The sequence below is a fragment of the Mesoplodon densirostris genome, chromosome 3, assembly GCF_025265405.1.
Source record: "Mesoplodon densirostris isolate mMesDen1 chromosome 3, mMesDen1 primary haplotype, whole genome shotgun sequence".
In the NCBI taxonomy this organism is placed as follows: Eukaryota; Metazoa; Chordata; class Mammalia; order Artiodactyla; family Ziphiidae; genus Mesoplodon; species Mesoplodon densirostris.
In genome coordinates this window covers 79,032,974-79,055,475 of record NC_082663.1, presented here as the reverse complement: position 1 = coordinate 79,055,475, position 22,502 = coordinate 79,032,974, and the positions used below count along the sequence as shown (strand labels likewise).

The window sequence follows — 22,502 nt, the reverse complement described above, 5'->3', positions numbered from 1 at the left end:
GTCTAAAGAACTGTAATACTTTGCTGATGGGTATAAGAGAATATATAAGTGGTAAATGGCAAGACTGTCCATGGATTTAGGTTGGAAACTTTTGAAGTTGTCATTTCTTCTTCCTTATTAATAATAAGATATCATATATACCATTATAATAATTTAAAAAATAAATACACAAACACAAATAGAAATCTGCAAAAGAAAATGAAATGCTATACAGCAGAATGTCATTGCTTTACTAATTACCCTACTAATGAGATAGATTTGTTTATCTATATTTCCTAATTGTTCTATAAGCATAAAAGAGATGTTTTGAGATGCCAAGTTTAAATATGTCAAGAATCTAGGAGAAAGGCTGAATATTCAAGGTTTAAAAACAGGTTGACAAGGAAAAGAGAAAGCAGGTCTTGAAGTTATCTATACCTAGACACCAGCTAAATATCTTTCTAGTCAACTGCTTAATGAGTTGCTTTGTCATCTATCAGTGGAGAAAGAAAGTTTTCTCCCCTCTGTGATCTTTCTCCCCAGCGGAAGGAAGGTAAAGACAGAGTTGCTGGTGTTATCAAGAACATGGGAGAAGAGGCCACTTTCCTTTCTGAGTTAACAGTTGACATTTTGGAACAGTGGTCTTGTGAAGTGCCCTGGGAATGGGTCCAGTCTAGAAAGAATAGATTATGGGAATGAATAGTAGTAGTCAGTTGAATTTAAAAAGATAAGATTCCTAGGGAGCTTCAGGCAATAAAACTCAGAATGCAATAGAGAACTGATTAAAGATAGCTAAATTGGGCTCACAGTGTTAGAGGGTTGGTACTTAATTAAGCAGCCATAGGAAAAGGGCAGTCTTTTATAGAACTTAGAAAGTTGAGAGTGTCCAATAATCACTCAATAAGTTATACTGGGGATATCTTACTTTAGAGTGAGAATGTAAGGCATAGCCGTATTTATGAATATAGTAATACTCTACTAATCAATACTAAGAAATTCTTTCTTAATACTAATCTGAATGCATTTTAGTTTTCTCTTAATCTCGTTGTATTAGCAATTCATTAAAGTCAGTTTTCACAGATTAGGAAGGAGGGACAGGAACTTGAGGTGTTCCATTTCCACTGAACAGTAAGATGATGCTGACATATTTCCACAGCTGTTTAAACGTTTTGTATTTGGCTGTAAAGAAAAACTTTCTACTAGGGATGCTTGGTGTTTTGTTTTACTTTTTCAGGAAGATAGTGTTCTGTTCCTTCCTTAGAGAACTTGAAAAATAAGATAATTGTGAATCCAGGATTAATTTTGGATAAAGTCTTAAACTTAACAATTTCAGAATCTGTAAAAAAAAAAATATATATATATATATATATATATATATATATATATATATATATAACTTTTTTCAAAAATATTTAAGGCGATTGAGTCATGAGGAGCCAAATGTCTCATGAAACCTAGTGATATGGTGATCTTTTTTAAGGGGCAATGCAATGAATTATTGCCAAGAGGATAAAATGTTTTGCTACCTTGTATAATTTCATTGTTCTAGAGGGACTCATGTTGTCTGCCTCCTAGCAGAATCAAATAACTATCTAGAAGATAATCAATCAACAGTTTTATGATATAAATTATTAAAATACAGTAATTACCTTAGTTGTTCATATGTAAAATATCTTCACCCTTCCTTTACCAACATGTCTCTTTCTCTATTTGAAGGGATGGGTTTTCTGACTTTGCCAATGGCCCAGGCATACTATCCTTAAAAATGAATCATTTTTGTCCTGTATTTCTTACAATAATAAATCAATTGATCTAAGAGACTTCACAGGCCCTGTTATTTACATCAGAACTGCTAAGTCTCTTAGAAATGAGAATTGCAGTTTCTAATTTAGTTCTTGATCTACTGGGCATATCAATGTAAAATCAGAAATAGTTAAACTTCTTGAAGGCTTGAAGGAAATCAGCAAGTGAATTTGATGTTTGAAAGCTGAAAAGAAATAAATTTTCTATTGAAATGGACCCTACCTTAGGAACGTATTTTCAGGGTAGATGTTTGGAAAGAGATCTATAAAAATTAGAATACTATAGGTTTTATTCATTTTTCAAGACTATCTATAGCTTTGACACACAAAAAAAACCCCACAAACTTTAAAATATTGTTTGCATTTATGAAGAGTGAATACTTTAAAGTCACAAAGTTGTGGCTCCATAAGAGCTCTTAATTCTATTTTGTTTCTTTGTTGTGCTGTAGCTGCTGAAGGTAGCATTTTTTTTAACGGATAGGGCACTTGGGAAGCAAGGAGTATTTGCTACCCTTCTAGAGTAGCAGCAGGCATCTGTAATTTTTCAGCCTTCCATGGACACCTGTTGTGGTTAATTCATTCTTGTACCTTATCTCTGTGTATGTTGAGTTTGGAACAATTAGAAATATTGCTAGCCTTTTGGATTGTTTGTTTTCCCAGATAGCTTCTTTGGCTTTTATTTAAGCTAACACGTAAGTTTTGACCTTGAAGGTTTCTAGCCCCTTACTTTTGTAAATACCAAGAATTCAGAATAAGTATATTATCAACTTTTGATTATTCACAGGGCGCTTATCAGTCCATTACCATTTTAAAATTACTTTAAAAATCAAATACATCATTATTTGCTGAGGAATACATCATTATTTGCATCATTATTTGCAAGCACTTTAGATGAGTTATCTCTTTAAACTCCAACAATCATATAGTGTGAATAATATCATTATCCACATTCTACTGATGAGGAAACTGAGAATTAATGAGGTTAAGTTGTTTGCCCAAGGTAACAGATGGTAGATTCCAGAGCCAGCATTGGAAACTGGGCAGGATTGCTCCAGAGCCTGTAATCTAGAATACTAGATGTGGTCTGATTGCCCTGTTCCCTTGTCATCTGTGTGTAAAACAGAAGGTCTCACTTTTTTCTTCTCAAACCATTGAGGTGTACCCAACTTAGAACTGGAAATACAAAGGGATCCAATTGTAAAGAAAGCATTTTAAAAAGGAAAGGGAGGACTTCTCTGGTGGCGCAGTGTTTAAGAATCCGCCTGCCAGTGCAGGTGACACGGGTTCAATCCCTGGTCCCACATGCCGCGGAGCAGCTAAGCCCGTGCACCACAACTACCAAGCCTGCTCTCTAGAGTCCATAAGCCACAACTACTGAAGCCCGCATGCCTGCAGTCCGTGCTCTATAACAAGAGAAGCCACCGCAATGAGAAGCCCGCGCACCTCAACAAAGATCTAACGCAGCCAAAAATAAATAAATAAAACAAATAATTTTTTTTGTTAAAAAAATAAAATAGGGCCTCCCTGGTGGCGCAAGTGGTTGAGAGTCCGCCTGCCGATGCAGGGGATACGGGTTCGTGCCCCGGTCTGGGAGGATCCCATATGCTGCGGAGCGGCTGGGCCCGTGAGCCATGGCCGCTGAGCCTGCGCGTCCGGAGCCTGCGCGTCCGGAGCCTGTGCTCCGCAAAGGGGGAGGCCACAACAGTGAGAGGCCCGCATATCGCAAAAAAATAAAATAAAATAAAATAAAATAAAATAAAATAAAATAAAATAAAAAGGAAAGGGAATAAGGCAGAAGGACACCATTTCCTATCTTTGGTATCCTTCAAATATTTGGCACTAATTCCCATCAAGAAATGGCACATAAGACTTCATATTTATACACATTCTTTTGTAATTGTCATTTAAGATGTGACTAAAATGTAATTAATAAAATGATATCCCCTGACTATCGTACATCTTGTTGCTGTTTCTCTTTCCTTAACATGCAGCCATGGTTTTGTGTCTTTGGTCCCCAGAGCCTGGGTTCTGTGATGTTACCACAGTGGCTGCCTCAGCAGTCCCAGTTCCAGTCCGCTCAACCAGAGCGGCTCTGACTCTATTTGTAATACATGGTGGGTTTCCCCATAAGATTTACTTTGAAAAAAGCATTCTGTAGCTTAAAAAATTTTTTTTAATAAGTTGATGTTGAAAACAGAAAATTAAGAATTGAATTTATTTCCAAATCTATATGGAAATATTCTTCAGACTTAAATACAATTTATGTTATTGAACTTATAAGTTTTCATGGCAACATTGATTGAGTTGGAATGAAACCATATGTTTTGCAAAATCTAAGGCCTGGGCCACTTTTACCAATTTATGTTAATCTTGAGTGTTCACATCTGTCAAGTACCAGTCTTCCTTCCTAGGTTTAAACAATCATTGCTGAATGCCATACATGACTTCTATTCCACCCATGTTTCACCAGCAGTTCCTCCTGGCATATTACAGAAAGCTTTTCTCAAGACTCCAGTAGAACAAGGAGAGAAGATTAGCAATGAATTTAGAAATTGACATTCATACTTAAGATTTTTTTTCCTTGTAGAATTCAGGTTTGGGCTTTGTTTCTGAGAAACAAACCAGTTTTTTAAACAAAATTCTGTTTCCTACTTGACCAGGAGAATTGCTAAGTTTAGAATTATTTAGTGTGGTTTCCCTAAGTCCTTTAAAATGCAAAGTGATTTTAAAGACGCTGGATCATATTTTCAACAGAATTTGGTAAGGCCAGAGTATTCTGTGAGTATTTTTATAAAGATGAAGATACTTTTAAAAAAAGAAAAATGTATAATATATAATAAATTTAAGTTCCACCAGGCAACCACTTGACCTAGGTTTGTGGGCTAAACATAGCACAAGGAGGTAAAAAAACTTTTTCATTCTGATGTTTGTACCACACAGTGCATGCTGTTTGGGATTTTTTTTTCCTCCTTTCATTTTGCTATTTATTTTGCCTGCTCTGCAGAGCCCTGGTTTTCCTCTGATCTATTTCAGTTATAGCTCTAATTTATTAGTAGTCCTGGCGTAAGTCTTCTTCAGAGTGAATTTAATCTAGTCCCAAGTTTCTTCAGATTAATCCAACATATATTTATTAGGTATCTGTCATGTTCCAGATATGTATGAAAGTAAGACCATGGTCCTTGCCTCCAAAGAATTCATAGTCTAGTGGGGAGGGAGACACAAACAAGTACTTAGCATGCAGTAGAAGTGAGCCCAAGGAGCTGTGGGGACAGAAAAGGGAACCCATCGCACTGGGGAAGGGAAAGGCTCCTGAACTGAGTGTTAAACAAAGGATAAGCTAGTGCAAGCCAAGATAAGAAGTGGAGACATCAAATACAAGGTGGAGAGTGAGGCCCAAGTCTATTGGGAAGGAACCACATGTGTCCTATGAAATCTTAACAAACTTCTCAGATTCTCTTGGTGGCTCTCTCACTTTTCTTCTAAAAGCTACTTTGGCATTTAGCTCAATTTTGCAGTCATTTTTAAATACAAATTTTCTGTTCTCTCACACTCCATAGTCTGTATACCTTTTCCCTGTTCTCTAGTATCTGCTATTTGCATCTTTCCCCTGCCACTAACTGTCATCCCCCCCTTTTTCCTGGAAATACCGAGCTACCAGCGAACTAAACCCAGCCACCTGGGCCCTTCTAAATAATTTTTGGCCGTGAAGTTACAAAATGAGTCATAACAAAACTCATTTTGAAGCCCCTTTTTAGCTGGTGAAACCAGCATTGGTCAATTGTATTTTAGTGCACTTAGCTAGTATGGATTCAGTTACATTAAGGTACTCATCATCATATCCAAGAATAAATATACACACACATACATACACACATGAGTATATATACACATACATGTATATATGTATATGTGTATGCACACACACACTCAAACAACTCTATTTTTCCAGGGGAAAATGCCTTGGTATCATCCTTGATTTCTCTCTTTCTTTCATTCCTCACAGTCAGTATGTCTAGGAATCCTGCTGCCTCTGTGTGCAAAATATATCCCGATTCCTCCACTTCTCCCCATCTCCTGTTTGAAGCCCTCATCATCCCGCTCCTGAATTTCTGTACATATGCCACAATGGCAGGGATCTTTGTGGTTTTATTCATTAATGTGTCACAGAAACCTAGAATAGTGCCTGACACAGCAGGCAATCAGTTAATATTTGTGGAATAAATGAATTAAATGAACAAATTAATCAATGTCACCTTGGATGACATTGACATATGTTGGATATACCAACATTTAGAAGGTTGGTTTCATATTAAAGAGAACCATATTAAGAAAGCCAAAAATTACTCAAGGCAGTTTTTTTCAGTTTCAGTTATATAGCAACTTGGGTGTATTTGACTTTTAAAAATTAGCACTTTACTCCTGTAAGGTGGTATTGCTTACTTGTAACCAATTAAAATTAGTTTTGAAATGTTGCCATCAACGATGTTATCCCCAAAACAGCCATAAATATAAAATAATACATTTTGGATGAGAATGCAGTTCAAAGGAATGAGTTTTCTGATAAGACTATATCCTATGGAAGTAACAGAACCAAGAAGTCTCGTTACTGGCCTACTGTACCCTTTCATCGAGAATTTTTTAAGAAGTTCTATTACTGGATTTAAGGAGCTACATGAAGCTTAATAGAAAAAGCTAGACTACTTTACTTTTTTCCTTAATACTATACATCTTGCCAAAGAGGAAGAATGCAAGGAAATAAATGGACTTATTTTGTCCTGAATTATTCATATTAATTGGTACATGGCCTGCGTTTTTGGGATAACTGCCAGTATTTCCTTTTGTGCAGATAAATTTAGCATTTTGCACTACTCTCAGTAAAGCCTCTATCATGTGGAAATTTCAGATGTTTATGATATGTGTGGGATCTTCTCCACTCGCTGTCATTCCTTGTCAATAGGAATATTTATCTTTTACTGATTTCTCTAATACTTAAACTTGATCAACTGCCAGTGAAATATACCCTCCCCTCCCCTCCCCTCCCTAGTCCCCCACCTCCACCGCAGCATTGGTTTCTACATCTGGTCTGATCCGAGAGGGTTTTTTTTCCTTCCCTAAACCCATAATGTTAGGCCTAAACTCATAACCGCAGCTCTAGTTTGAAAAATAGGACTTGTGGCTTTCAGATTGAGATTTCTATTTTCTGTTCTGATTCTAGGTTTATTCTGTCCCTAAACTCTGGAACCTGAACAGTACATGCAAATATCAATACATTTCTCTAGCTAAACCGAATTTTCTAGATTATTAAGAAATTACAGAATTATTTTTTTTTCAGAAATTACAGAATTATTAAAAGTCAGGAAAGGATTTGAAAACAATGGAGAATTCTAATGTTTAAGTGTTTGTAGCACTTTTTGTATCCAAACTAAGATATATAGTTTATCTATAGTAAAATAATAGATATTTTAGTCAAATAATATTAAGAGACAGGCTGGCCTCCTAAGATACTATAGGAGTGGAAGAAGTGGGTTCTGAGGTCATAAAAATTAGGAAACCACTATTCAGTATGAAAGAACCTACAGCAAAGTAAATGATTTTGTTTAAGCTGGCATTTCCCAAACTTATTTGAGGATAGAACCCCTTTTTAATATAAGGAAACTTTTCAACATGCTTTATAATATTGGTGGAAAGAAAGACACTTCAGTTCTAGTCCTGGCTGAGGCTTTAATCACCATTTTTATTCATTCAGCAAGTACATATGGAGTGACTATGCCACACACTATTCAAGATGCTGGCAGTACAGGGAACAAACCAGACAAAAGCCTCTGTCCTTCTAAGGATTATTCTAGCCAGAGGAGAAAGACAACAAACAAAATCTGTAAGTAGTGCAGGTACTAAGTGTTTTAGACAAACATGGAGCCAGGGTCAGGAGGTCAGGAGTACAGGGGTTACAAATTTAAATAGAGACGTAACCTTGGGCAAGTCACGTCACTTCTCTCTGTTTCAAATCTGTAAAATGAAGACATTCGACTAGATGATCTCAAAGGCCCTGCCAGCAGGTCTGCTTTTAAGGACCGAGAGTTGTCATGTCAAACTCTGTGGTATTGCTGGGTCACGAACATCTCATTGAGCATTTGCAGTCACCTTAGTAGAAAAGGCTGGATATTAGAACTTATAGAATTGCTGTCAAATAAAAGCTTACGTAAATTTAAATCATTTGTAATACCCACAACAGAACAAAGTGTTTATATTAAATAAATGAGGGAAAAAAACCTTGATGGTCCTATTTTTAATCTAGTGTGTACCTCAGTCCAGTGGAGAAACCTCTGCAGTAAAAGTACCAGTGGCTTTTAAGCAGATGTTAGCATGCCTCTGTGAGAAATTTGTAGCAGTGTGTACATTGCACTTGTGTCCTATATCCTTACGTAAATAGGAGGTCTGTGACTTGATATTGAAATGACCTTTCAGGCAGGATCCCAGTGCCACATGCCTGAACTTCTGTCTCAGAATAATTAGAAGCTTTGACTTACACATCTTGGTATACAGTGTTTATGTTAATTATAAATGTCTGAAAGTTTCCTGAAACTTTGTCTTCGTAGCTTTTTATCAAAGACAGACTGGAGTTTGGGAGGAGGGTTGTGGATTGTGGTCCTAAGCCTTTGATTTTCAGGCTCTCATATTTGGAATGAAAATTAAAATCTACGTTTCGAGTTGCCCAGAATATGGTAGTATATTTTTATATTTTTCATTGTGAATAAGAAACTGTTTGGAATCATAGTCTTTGATACTTTTAAAATAATACTTCATTCTTAAGACATTTAGCTAAAAATTTCCAGTAGACCATGGATTGCTAAATATAAAGGTATTCCCACTGACTTATAGGAAAAGCTCAAAATATTATAATTAAAATTGAGAAGTTCCTATCGTACAAAGGGATGCTCCTCCAAGATTATTTCTAAATCAGACCTCAGAATTTCTTTTCCCATGGTGATTAGCCCTGTCTCCAGAAGCTGATCCTAGGCCCGCCAATAACAGTCATTTCATTTTAACTCCCTCTCTTCATATTCCATATTCAAAGGCCAGTTTATAAGAAAATGCTTCGTAACCATTCTGGAAGAAATGACTGACTCCTATTTCACCATCTAGACAAGCTGTGGAATAGGTTCCTATATATTAGAGAGAGGAGCAGTAAGTATCCACAAGTTCCTCTGAAAGTCTAGTCTCTGAAGTGGGGACTCTGATCCCACTTTAGCTGTGACCCTCAGCAGTCCTACAGGCTCTGGTCCACTCAGAGGTCCCCATAGTTCACTCCTTCACCCCTCCTGCCTGCCCTAATTGTCACACACAACCTGCTCTTTCCATTAAGGCTTTGCCCAAGGAGCCAAACTGTTAGGCCAGCTATAAACATAAGTACTTTTTGTACATACATTTCATTCTGAAGAGTATATTCAGATATTAATGCAAATAAACTTTGTATCTAATTTGTGCCATCTCCTTCAGGAAATTAGATATACTAAATCTATAGACTGTATAATTTAAGCTTTTGAAATTTTAAAGATATGAAGATTGCTAGGCAACATCTTGCTCTCAGATCTTTTACAGGAAAAGCCTGAGATTAGGTCAGGCTGTACCATCTGCATTGCTGTTGATCTGAAAACCACAGAGGAAAGGAGATGTAGAAACTTAGTTGTGGCAACTCAGAGCTTCATGTTCTCATCATTCCTTAACCTCCAACCCCACCCCAGCTCCTTGGCTGGAGAAAAATACCATGATATGCATCAAGATTCACCTTTGGGTTCCATCATGAACATAATTTGCCCTGATGCCTGCCCCTGCCCCTGTCTGCTCACTGCTCACGTACACACCACAGAGTGGGACAGTGGGTTGGAGAGACTTCTGAGAAGTCCTGCTGTCATTCTCCATGCTACTACCTCTGTTTTTCTTAAACAGGTACTTTTATTTCTTTAAAGATACCATTTCCCCCTCCACTTCTTCATTAATTCTCAGAAGTCAGTAAAGTCAGAATTCCCCGACTTCTTTTCTACCTCTAGCTCTAATCCATAGTTTCTTAACTTGGGCCTTACTGACATCTTAGACTGGGTAACTCTTTGTTGTGGGACTGTCCTGTGTACTGTAAAGTGTTGGGCACTGTCTCTGGCCTCCAGTAGACGCCAGTAGCACCCTCCCACACCACATGTCCCCTGGGGGCAAAACTGCCCCTTGTTGAAAACTGCTGTTCTAATCTATGTGGGATACAAACTTTCAAACACTTCAGTGGGTACATAGCATGGGTTGTGTATTTTTTTTTATTTTGTTTCTTTTTGATCTGATTCTTTCCTATTCTGTTCTTTATGATATTTTTTAAATGACTATAGCTTTTTTTCTATTCAAGATTCTTTTAAAGAATAAGAATATGAAAGTCTTCTATGCCCACCATCAGGCCAGACCCTAATGCTTTGAGTGGTGTGCACAGTAATTAATTCATACAAGGTATTTTTGTTATTAAATCCTCCAAATTTACACAAAGACATTCTGTGTGTGTGTTTAAAAATGAAAAAAATGTATAGGAAGATAATTTTTCACCTTAAGAAGTGTAAATGTTACTTAAGAGGAATCACAATTTAGATGATAAGAAAGGAAAAATCTACACTTAAGTATATAAAGGTTCGTTAAGAACTTTCCTGAATGAAATGCTCTGTTTAGTAGATGTCTGAGCTTAAGGACTCCAGTAATTAAGTGAAAAGTTTTCAGTGAAAGAATACCGAACATTTGTAGAATTTGAGTACAGACTCTAGTCACTCCTGCAAAATACAAAAAAAACTGTATGCTTCTACTTTTTTAAAATACAACTTAGAATCTCCCAAAACAGGCAGTCTTTCATACTCTGATATGTAAAGTGCTCCTGCATTCCCAGACCTGAGCCGCACAGGAAGGAAGACCTTAGGCCTAAACTGAAGCCAGAGCCTAGCCTGGAGATGAGCCTACAACCACTGTGGAAAATCTCCTCAACCAGGTTATGCAGATCTACAGGGACAGTTGAGGGGGAAGGTGAATGGAAGCTAAGTGAGTCATGGCTGAGGAAGGGATGTCATTCAAGTGTTCACACCTACATTACCTGTCTACTTCCTGTCCTAGACCTTAAGGAAGCTTTGGGCTACCGGGCACATCCTTTCTCTGACAGCAGAGCCCTGCTATTATTAGGGGAAAAAAGCAGACGTCAGTGAATGCTATTACACCAGCCTGTGGACAGACTTGCTGTTCCCTTGCATCTCACACAAGCATTCCTTTGGCTCCTGCTCTCTATCTCTATAGGATTAAGAAGTAAAACATTCCATTTCGTTTCACCGATGTGTGTTTGCTGACTAGGTGTTCAGTTTGCATGCCCAATAAGACAGCCTGATGAATACTTACAGAGTAAATTAAGACTTGTTCTTAATTTACAAAGTTCCAGCATTTTAGAACTAGGGGAAATTTGGGGAAATAAAAGAGTAACTTTAGGGCCCCCCAGAGATATAATTTATAGAGTGGATAATTAATGTAGAAGCTTGTTACTCTAGCAATTAGAACTAATTTAAAAAGGGAGTCAAAGATAGTTTAAATTCATGAGTGATGGAGGATCTATGGAGTATTATCTAATATTCAACATCTTTGGTGAAATTTCGGCTCTCAAGGTCTGCATGGGTCTTCTGAATTAATCTCCTTTGAAAAGATGTTTACCTTTGACTTCTTTCTTTTTTCTTCTCCTTGTTCGTTGATTCCTTCAACAAACATTTATTGCATGTCTGCTATGTACCAAAGACTGCAAATTGTCTCCCTTCTTAGCTTTCTTCACTCTTTTAGGGGGAGGGGTGTGGGATGGAGTTGGTGGCTTTAAATTATTTTCTGTAGACAAAAGATTAGGAGTCTTTTTAGAGTGAGCAAATCAGAGTTGCAGGATGTCCTCAGGGCCAAGTAGAGTTCATACACGCTTATGCTTACTAGCATATTCATGAGTGATATATATATATATATTTATATATATATATATATATATATATATATATGCCAGATATATATATATCTGGCAGCCAGTTAGCTCTTAGTCTTAATCTTCCATTGGTGTAAAGGGCAGATTTGGAGGAGAAGAAAGAGAATTAGAAAACACTTTCTCCCTCCTTGCTTGTCTACTAAATTGCCAAGACCATATATTTGGAGGCTGGAGAGCAGGAAGTCGTATTTTACTTTCTTTCCAAGCATCCTATTCATAATTATCATCTAACACCATGGTGGCCCCTGTAGACCCAAGGGAAGAAAGGTCTTGGGAGCTGGGAAGAGTGGAGCAGTTGAAAGACAGAAGTTTCCAGTTCATTTATTCACAAAATGTTTATTAAGCTCCTCCTATGTGCCAGGAAAATGTACCCGGTACAGGGGTTCAGTAATCGAGAGCAACCCTGTCCCTTCACTTATGGGGCTTCCCATCTAGCAGAGAAACCAGACCTTGAGCAAGAGCATAGGAAACATCTGCCTGTTCCACAGTGTTGCCTAGGGCTCAGCCTTGGAGTGCCCTGCAGAATAATCTCTGTAGGCTGCTGACCTTGTTCTGTAAACATGAGGATGAGTACAAGAATCATAGGGCAGGGAGAAACACCCAGCTGCGTTTTGGTGTGAATGTAATTATGGTATTCACCTTATACTGCTAGTTATTCTTCAAAAATATTGCTCCAAGAAGTAAGAATTAAAATGAAATGCGTATGTAATAAGACAGCAAAAGATTGGGATATGGACTCTATCTCGAGACCATCTAAATATCTAGAAGCTATTTAGCAGCAGGCCATGTAGCCAAAGGCAGAACCTGTGTATCTCAAAAGAGGAAGGGCTTTTTAGCAAGTTCACTAATAACTCTTCATTGAACTATAACCATTTTCTAGTTTGAAAAGAAGGGGGTTCCTCTTATAAACTCATTACTGAGCCGATATGATTACTGACACTTTAGGGTAGAAAATGGAAATAAGAACGTGGTGAGTTCCAAGCATGCTCATCAGATTCCTTGAATGATTTGGTAATATAAATACTATAAATTTAGATGCTCAAGAGGGCTTTGGTAAAAAATGAATGTCACTTGAAAAACAGTTAAGTCAGTCATCAGATCATTCTATAGCAAATTTATAATTTGAGGTATTTCTCTCTTTGTCCCCCTTTTAGCTTGTCAAAATCCCTAAAAATGATCCCCCCAACGAAGTGCATACCTTTAACTTCTATTTGTCAAATGTGGGTAAAGACAACCCTCAAGGCAGCTTTGACTGCATCCAGCAAACCTTCTCCAGGTAAGTGCGTTCCAAGGTATGCTGAAGGGAAAATGATTTTTCTTTGAGGGTTTTCTTTTTAAATTCTACAATAAAATACATGGTAGTCATTCCCTAAATATTTACTGACTTGAATGGTAGGGCTCGTTTATTTATTTGAGAAATATTGAGCACATACTATGTGCTAGAAATTATATTTGTCACTGTGGGATATAATCACAAAAATTTTAAGATTCTTGCCCTTGAGGAATTTTTAAGGTATAGATTTTATACCTATAAAACATGGTTTATTTTGTTTATTTTAATTAAAGACAAGTTTGAGGGGTTTTTAAGTTTTTATTCACTGAATATAAATAAGAGTGCTTTATAGTATCCTCAGGACTCACACTCATAGATAAAGGAGGAAAATATACGTGTGCCTTATATATCCCCTTCCTCCTTCGCTGTGCAAGGCTTGTTTTAAGATAGGTTTTAAAAAATCTTTATTCTGCAGCAGAATGGAAACTAGAAATTAACCCCAGTATAGCAGTCATTTCTGATTTTCAGGGGAAAAAAGGAGGGAGGAAGACAAAAATACACACCCATAGCCCAGGGTACCCATTGGAACCCTTATCTACTTAGGTCCTCTGTAAACAATAAGCTACTTGTTTCACTCTTCTTTGCTGTGGTTGTTTCTGATTAAAGAACGGCCCCTCGTAGGAGTTTGTTCTGCCTGTGGATAAAGACAAGGCCTTAGAGCCCCCAACCTCCCGAGAAACACTGACATTGGCCGAAAGTTCCCCAAGGCCCCCAGGGCCGTCCATCCCTATCTCTCCTCTGTGTCATACTTGAAACTTTAATTGCTTGCTGTGTGTGGGAGAAAGGAAGGGAAAGTTGTGTTCCAAGTGAGGACGGAAGGCAGAGATACAAAATAAGACACTTCACTGAGAGAGGTCTAAATTTCTTCTCCCATTTAAGGTGACTAAATAACTTTTTGCTTTATCTTAATCTGCCATTTTCCCTGAGTATATGTTAATTTTGCTTTCTAAAAATTGCCTTCCCCCAAACTTATATTTTTTGGTATAAATTGCATGTGTTTTAGACTCTGTAGACTTTTCTGCACTGTCCACGGTGATAGCCACTGGCCACATGGGGCTATTTACATTTCAATTGATAAAAATGAAATAAAATTTAAAATTTAGTTCTTCACTCATACTAACTACATATTATAGGCTAAATAACCACATGGCTAATGGTTCTCATAGTAGACAGCACAAACACAGAACATTTTAAATTGCAGAAATTTCTGTGGGACAGCATTGTAATAGATCATAGAATCACCAAGTACAAGGGTCCTCGATGATTGTGTGGTTTCACCCCTTCACTTCACAGGTTGCACAGCTGGTTGGTTAGTGACTGGGCTGAATGAGAACTGAGTTCTAACTCCTACTTCAGTGTTCTTTACACACCACAGGGCACACCGATTTCTAATTGTGCCATTACCTGTAACACTTGTCTTAAGAGAATTATTTTAGTACAGTGAGAACGTTTTGACATCAAGTTGAACTATGTCCCATTAGGAATTTCATTAAGGAACTTAATTCCCTCTTCAAAACCAGGCCTATCGTAGGTAATATGGTTTCTCCCTTACATCATAAATACCCTGTGTGTTTATTACATCATAAATACCCTGTGTGTTTATGTCTACCTTGTTTGGAGAAAGATTTAAGGTCACTTTACAAAACTATACATGATGTGCCAACAGAAAAGAAACAATTATTGTGAGAAAATTGTCATAAATACATTCGTATGATCCAAGTGTAGTATGAATATAAATTGAAATTTGCCATCATAAAAACAAAAGCACTCAGAGTTCCAGTTTTCATCCTGGCAAGAAAACCTTTTTATAATCTGGCTCCACCTTTTCTATTCAGTTTGATTTTTTATTTTCCATATATCTTGTCTCTCCTACAGTTGTGCAAGCTCCTTAAGGGCAGGGGCTTTCTTACACCCATTTTCCAGTCTTACAGTGTTGGCTGAGCTCCATAAATAGATGTTCAAAAATATATATATCAACTAGTCTCCTTTCTTCTCTTTCTTTTTAAATCTCCTTGGGCCTCACTTTTCTCAAATGTAAGATGGTGGAAATCCCACACTCAAAAATTCCTTGAATCTGCCCGTTCACAGGCCTAGTGAAACTACATAATACAGCTCTGTAAGTAATGCATACTCAAGTATAGGAAACAGTGAGCTAGGCTAGAGAAGGACTGTAGGAACATTTATACACATATGTCAAAGTATTTAAACTTTTAAGGTAACTAAGTTCAAAAGGGATGAGTGGAGAATTCTGGAGAGTACCTTCTTGCCCACAGGGTTTATGGCTCTATTTTGTTTTCATGTAAAGATCTGTTTCTTGACCTTGGATGGTGAAAACTGTATCTTCATTGTGAATGGTAATAGGTTCAGCTTATTCTCACTATGTAAATTACTTAGTAAATAATAGGGGGAGATGTTGAAATCCAAACTTCCTGCCACCAGACCTTCACACTGCAGACTTTACTCTACTGCAGTCTTTTCTTCCTACTCACCCTCCCTCCCTACCCCTTCCTTTCCTTTCACTGGTTTTTCAGCTCAAGTAGGCCTCATTAAAAAAAGACAATAAAAACAAAAACGGGGCTTCCCTGGTGGCTCAGTGGTTGAGGGTCCGCCTGCCGAAGCAGGGGACACGGGTTCGTGCCCCGGTCCGGGAGGATCCCACATGCTGCGGAGCGGCTGGGCCCGTGAGCCATGGCCGCTGAGCCTGCGCAGTCCGGAGCCTGTGCTCCGCAGCGGGAGAGGCCACAGCAGTGAGTGGCCCGCGTACCGCAAAAAAACAAAAACAAAAACCGCCTTCTCACTTCTGGACCCGAAGTCTGGCTTCAGTCCCCACCATTCCACTGAAATACGCTCCCCAAAGAGAGCCTTTACCTCCTTGCCCATGAACCCAGGGGATGCTTATTGGTTCCTTATTATTCTGGACTTGTTGCCAACATTTCACACTGTGGACCACTCTCTGATTCTTGAAGTATTCTATTCCCGTGGCTTCCATGACACACTGTTCTTCTAATTTCCCTCTACCTCTCTGGTCTCCTGCGGCCTTTTTATCTTCCTATTGATTATTTTAAATATTAGTGTTATTCACAGTCCATTCCCTCCTGAGACTGCTCCTTACTTCTTCAAAGTCACCAACCATGTCCAACACTGAATTCACTTTCTCTCTCCCATCCGTACTCCGGTGTCTCACATGGCAGCTCCACACACCTAGTAACCTGGGCACAATCTTTAACCATCGACACCCCCCCCTCCCCGACCCCCCCCCCCCAAGGCCATGGCTAATCTCTGACCAAATCCTGTCAATGCTGCCTCCTCACTATCTCTGGAATCTGTTTACTGTTCTGCATTCACACTGGTTCAAGCCATTGCTTCTTGTCTGTAATCATTCAATAGCCTCTTAACTGGTCTCCTGCTTTCACAAGAGTGCCCCCTTCCTTCCAATCTGTTCTTCATCCAGATTGATTTTTCTACGGAATAAATAGACTGTTTTCAGTCTCTGTTATTCTTGGGGAAAAGTCCAAAATTTATACTATGACCTCCAAAGCCCTGTGTGATGCACTTCTTATACCCTCTTTTCAGCCTCACCTCTAATTGTTCTTGCCAGCTCTCTTTGGTCAAGCTGAAAACCTTCTCCTTGTTTCCTCTCAGCCTGCACACACTGGTTATCCCTTTAGAACACTTTTGTCCTTCCCCCTTGTCTAGTTATCCCTCTAGATCAGCTCAATCACCACTTCCTCTAGGAAGCCTTTGCCTTGCCCACAAGTCCAGGTGAAGTACCTTCCTGGGGGTTCCCTGTCCCCTGTCACTTGTCACACTGCATCATTATTTCCAGTGTGCTCATCCTTGTCACCCATTAGAGAGCTCCTTGAAGGAGGGACCCCATCTGTCAGTCCTTGTCACAGCCCAGGTACCTCACACATTGCCTGGCACACAGTCTCTGCCCAATAAATATTTATGAGATGAACAAACTGATTTTTTTTAAATAGCATTTGTACAGACAGTTATTAGCAACTTACAAAAATTTTATCAACCCTTATTTCTTAGCATCATAACAAAGCTACTTCCAATTAAGTTTAGAAATAGAATATCAGACCTGTAGTGACATTTTCATTACTTCTACATTCTAGTCTGTTTTAAGGCCATAATAATTTCTTTTTAAAATACTAGCATAACTGTTACCATAATCCCCTAATATTAGCATAATACTTTGAATACAGAGCCGTCTTCCTGGCCAGTGTTAATATTCGTGATTGTGTAAATAAAAGGTTTCTTTTTTTAATATTTCTGCAAAAATCTCCTGTCCAGTATTTTTCAGTATTTGCTATATCAAAAGATCATCTTATAGAGATTTAACAATGGTAAATATAAAGTTTAAAATTTTTTAGGGTATTTGGGTGAATAGTAATAAATTAAACTATGATATTTGGCAGTATTTTAGCCTTAAACTTAATATCTTATTAAAAATAAAAAGCATTATTATGGTGGGTCTGTTTCACCTAGTCAGTTCTAAAGCATACATATTATGGTTCCATTAAAAGTAAACTTTTAACATTTCTCACATCAGTGGTAGGTAACTCTTTTAAAAATGACAGTAGAACTACAGTGCCCATCAAGACTCTGGTCTTCATTCCAAGTACTGATTCTTTTTTTTTCCCAACATTTCATGGATTTGGTCTCTAAGATCTCATTTCACCCATTCTATCCAGAATATGGGAAAAAAAAATGTGATATCAAATGAAGAGGAGAAACTTAAAAATTTTTAAGTAAGCTTTACATTTTAAAATGACTAATATTAGTTATTTTGAATTGCAAAGTTATTATTAAAGCTGCTGGTTTTAGGATTATACAATTTCTGCTTGCCTTTATTATGCAAAATGTGGGACATATCTAACAAGGCACCATCTTACCTGACAGCTCTGGAGCGTCCCAGCTCAATTGCCTGGGATTTATACAAGATAAAATTACAGTGTGTGCAACAAATGACTCGTATCAGATGACACGAGAAAGAATGACCCAGGCAGAGGAGGAATCCCGCAACCGAAGCACAAAAGTTATCAAACCTGGTGGACCATATGTAGGTTTGTATAGATACCTTTCTCCTTCTTGCTGATTGATTGGAATAATTCAAGATCACTCTAGGTAAATATTGGTAATATTACTTAATGAAAACACAGAAATTAGTTTTCAGAACACTTTGAAAAACATGGTCAAAAGTCATTTATTCTCTTCATACTGCTGATAAATTGAAGAGATTGAAAAGTTTTATTTCTTTCATAAATCCCAGATCCTCTATTGGCCATTTGTTATTACTTTACAATACTGGGATCTGCTCAAGTTACTTTACTATGTGAGTTTGTAATAGTGGTACAGTTGTGTTTTCTTTGTCACTGGATGATGTAATTTCAGTGGTGGACAGTATAGTTCTTATTTTGTACTTCTGGAGAGTTATTTTTATAGTAAAATCTATTAGTAGAACTTATGAGTTTTCTATTAGCAGAACTTCAAAGGATCTTTGCACAACAAGGAGGTTTTATTGCAAAAGTATAAAATGTGCTTATAGCAAAGCATTAGGGTGATGCCTCTTTGGTACCTCAATTGTGATGTCATCTCAATTATGGATCCTCATCCTCATCTCTCCATTAATTAAGAACCTGCCCTACCCCCAACACCTTTATCATCAGCTCACTCAAATATCCATCAAATTGAGGGGAATTAAGACCAGACCAGCAAGATGAGTTTCTCCTTTACAAGCAGTGACCCTGACAGTTTTAAAGAGTTAATTCACAGTGACTATTAACAGTAATAGAGAGAATCACCCAGAGTGAGGATGAGCTCTGTGAGGCCTCGGTCAGTTTAATAACACAAGTCACTGGATAGTAAATGTTGAAAGGATATTAATTTGAAAATGTAAATGCTAACAAAAAGTCTCTTGAATAACCAGATCCCTTAATCAACATCTTTCCATGGTTTGGTATAATTCTACTTCTGTATTTTCCCATTGCTGACCCAGCTACAATGCATTCAGCTTTGAGAAGCTCCACTAGTATCTTTAATAAGTATTTCTTTGGAACAGAGCCAGTGCTCCTGGGACTTGGTGCTTAGCTTAGATACATTTAGTTTGGTTTAACAACAATTCATGGCTTCCCCAGGTATCTGTACCCACGGGGCCCAGTTCCCTGCCCAGTAAGTTACTAGCAATGAGATTTTTCATCTTCTCTTTCCTGCTGAATGAGGTAACAACTTCCAACCTCCTTTCTTTCTTCTTTATTCTCATAGGTAACTTAATTAACTTTAGTAGGCTAAATCTCAAATTGTTTTTAAAATGTATAAGATCTGCTGCTCTAAATTTAAGTGCAAGCTATGAATTTGCTGTCCCTATTGCTTTGAGAGTGTTTTTTAAGTCCAATACCACCAATTTATAAACAGTAAGACAAATTGGTGTGTTTGACAAAGGAATAGAAGACTCCAGCAATCAAAATGATTTTTTTTCTTCCCAACATAACTATCTGAAAACCTTCACCTTGATTTATTCCAAAGCTTGAAAATTAGCAATGATCACCGTACTTTTCCATTGAAAGATCCTTGGGCGTCCCCTATGTTCATGTGTTTTTGTTTGTTTTGATAGGGTCGGTACAGCTTACACAAGAGACTTTTCAACACCCAGAATTATGCAGGCCATACATGCCCTGATGGTATGGGAATTTTGGAACTTGCAGGGTTTCTTATAGGCACTACAAATAATTTATATACATTTTTTAGAGTGACCACATAGAATTTGAGGCTATCTAAATTTAAATCTGAACCAGATTACATCTATACCATTTTAAGAGGAGCAAACATATGTTCCTCCCTGCAGAGCCCCACAGTGACCTCTGCCAGCCAAGTGCTCTCTTTAACCTTCTCCTGTGTGCTGTGTCCTCTGTGCCCTGGGCTACTCACCATCACAGCAGTGTTCTTCTCTGGTCTTAAATCTTGTCATTAACCTCCTCAGCCCTTTATTCTCTAGGTCAGGTAACCCCAGCTCCTTTTAACTTTCCTTAATATGGCCTGTATCCCAAGCCTTTAATTATTTTTATTGCTCTCCTCTGGACTGCCTCCAGTTCTTCATCTCAGAATTCCAAACTGCACACACCACTCCTAAGAAAAGACTAATCAATTCTGAATACAGTAGAGCAAAAGACTAGTATCCGGATTGGCTTTTCTGCTGTTTCTTTCTTTTTATATATATATATATTTTTTTTTTAATTTTTTAAAATTTATTTATTTATTTATTTATTTAGTTTTGGCTGTGTTGGGTCTTCGTTTCTGTGTGAGGGCTTTCTATAGTTGCGGCAAGTGGGGGCCACTCTTCATCGCAGTGCGCGGGCCTCTCACTATCACGGCCTCTCTTGTTGCGGAGCACAGGTTCCAGACACCCAGGCTCAGTAGTTGTGGCTCACGGGCCCAGTTGCTCCGCGGCATGTGGGATCTTCCCAGACCAGGGCTTGAACCCGTGTCGCCTGCACTGGCAGGCAGATTCTCAACCACTGCGCCACCAGGGAAGCCCTCTGGTGTTTCTTTTTGATTTTTTTACTCTTCTTTATTATGGCATGTTTTGATCTTTTTCTTCTAACCTTATCCATTGCCAGGCCTTTACCATGTTTCTTTCCTTCCAGGCAGCTCAGTTTGTATCCTTCTGCTTTTTTCAATATCTCAAAACTGACCCATTCAGTTCTTTAAAATGCTAGTCGGTCACCCTTCAACACTAATATTACTCAGCACTTCCTGAGTGCTTGCGATGCACAAGGCCCTGGTTAGCACCTTACCTGTAGTTATTCATCTAAATCTCACAATCACCCCATGAGCTGGGTTATGATTGCCTCTCCATTTTACATATTAAGTTGTTGGTATCAGCAAAGAGCAAATGATAAGAGTTTGGCCTCATTAACAAGTTATGATTTTTCATAAGACAATAGGAGATACCTCTTTAGTTCTTAATTGAATATATCATATAAAATGATACCAAAAGCTGACCTCTGCCAGCTTAGAAGCCTCTGCAGAGCAAGGTTTCTTTCAATAGTGTCAGCCCGAGTAGAGGACAAATAGGAATAATGTTGGTCTCACTGTGGGGGTTATGGTGGCATCATCCAGTCCTCTGATAGTTGAATTAGGGCACAAGCCCAGTGTAAGGAAGGGAAGGCTGTGCTCTTAGGGGTCAGCTTGCCTAGGCAACCAGGAATGTAAGTTTCTGTGACCCTTTAGTGGGCTTGGGGTGGGAGTGGGGGAAGGCCTATTTTGCCTGGAGAGGAGCACAGGAGAAGCTTTAACCTGGAAAACATTGTTATCATTTCTTCAGTAATATTTCCAGTTCTACTTATGCCATTTATATCAATGATGAGCATTGTTGTGTTGTTATAATCCTTCCCCTTTGTTTAAAAAAAAGAAAAAAAAAACTTATCACTTCTAGTTTACCAGTATCTTAAGTCTGCTCACTGATTCCTATCTAAATTCTGGAAATTTATTGAATTGTAAATTTTGGTTATTTTATATACCTAATATCTATTTAGGTATATAAAATAACCCAACCAACCTAATTTCTAGGATCCTTTTTCCAGTTTTCCCAACTTTTCCCCCCATCCTCCTTATTTTTGATATTAGTACATGTTTGAGTGACCTTGGACAAATCAATTAACATCTGGAGACCTTAATTTTCTCAAATATTAAAATAAGGGGTTTGGGGCTTCCCCGGTGGTGCAGTGGTTAAGAATCCGCCTGCCAGTGCAGGGGATACAGGTTCGAGCCCTGGTCCGGGAAGATCCCACATGCCGTGGAGCAGCTAAGCCCGTGCACCACAACTACTGAAGCCCGTGCACCTAGAGTCCTCGCTCCACAGCAAGAGAAGCCACCGCAATGAGAAGCCGGCACCACAACGAAGAGTAGCCCCCCGTCGCCACAACTAAAGAAAGCCTGCCCGCAGCAACGAAGACCCAATGCAGCCATAAATAAATAAATAAATAAACTTATTAAAAAATAAATTAAATAAGGGGTTTTGAACTTAGAATAACATCTAAGTTCCTTTGTAGTTCTAACAGTCTATGACTGTTGTTTATATATGTTTTGATAGTAAACCTTTTGAAGAAGTGATCTCAAATGCTAAGTAGTGGAGATGGATTCCATTGCAGTGGATTATGTATTTAACCATGACAGAGTCACACCACTGTCGAGGTCCTGCCAGTGTTTTTAAAACCTTGGGTCAGTGTTGCCAGGGCTTTTAGTTAGGTTCCACAGAACAGAAAAACAACTGCAGAAGACGGTTGCCGTCCCTGCTCTCTTTCTGACGGTCTGTTTTAACACCTTCCTTTCAGATTGTTTATTCAGAGTCATTAGACGG

At 38.2% G+C, this 22,502-nt stretch overlaps 1 protein-coding gene across 1 annotated transcript in view; it reads left to right on the top strand.

Moving 5' to 3' along the window:
• ELL2 (elongation factor for RNA polymerase II 2) overlaps nt 1-22,502 on the top strand; it is a 75,150-nt gene that overhangs the window by 31,623 nt on the left and 21,025 nt on the right. The window contains exons 3-4 of the mRNA XM_060093173.1: nt 12,960-13,081; nt 18,047-18,210. Coding sequence (XP_059949156.1) covers nt 12,960-13,081; nt 18,047-18,210 — 286 coding nt within the window. The remainder of the gene's footprint in view (nt 1-12,959; nt 13,082-18,046; nt 18,211-22,502) is intronic.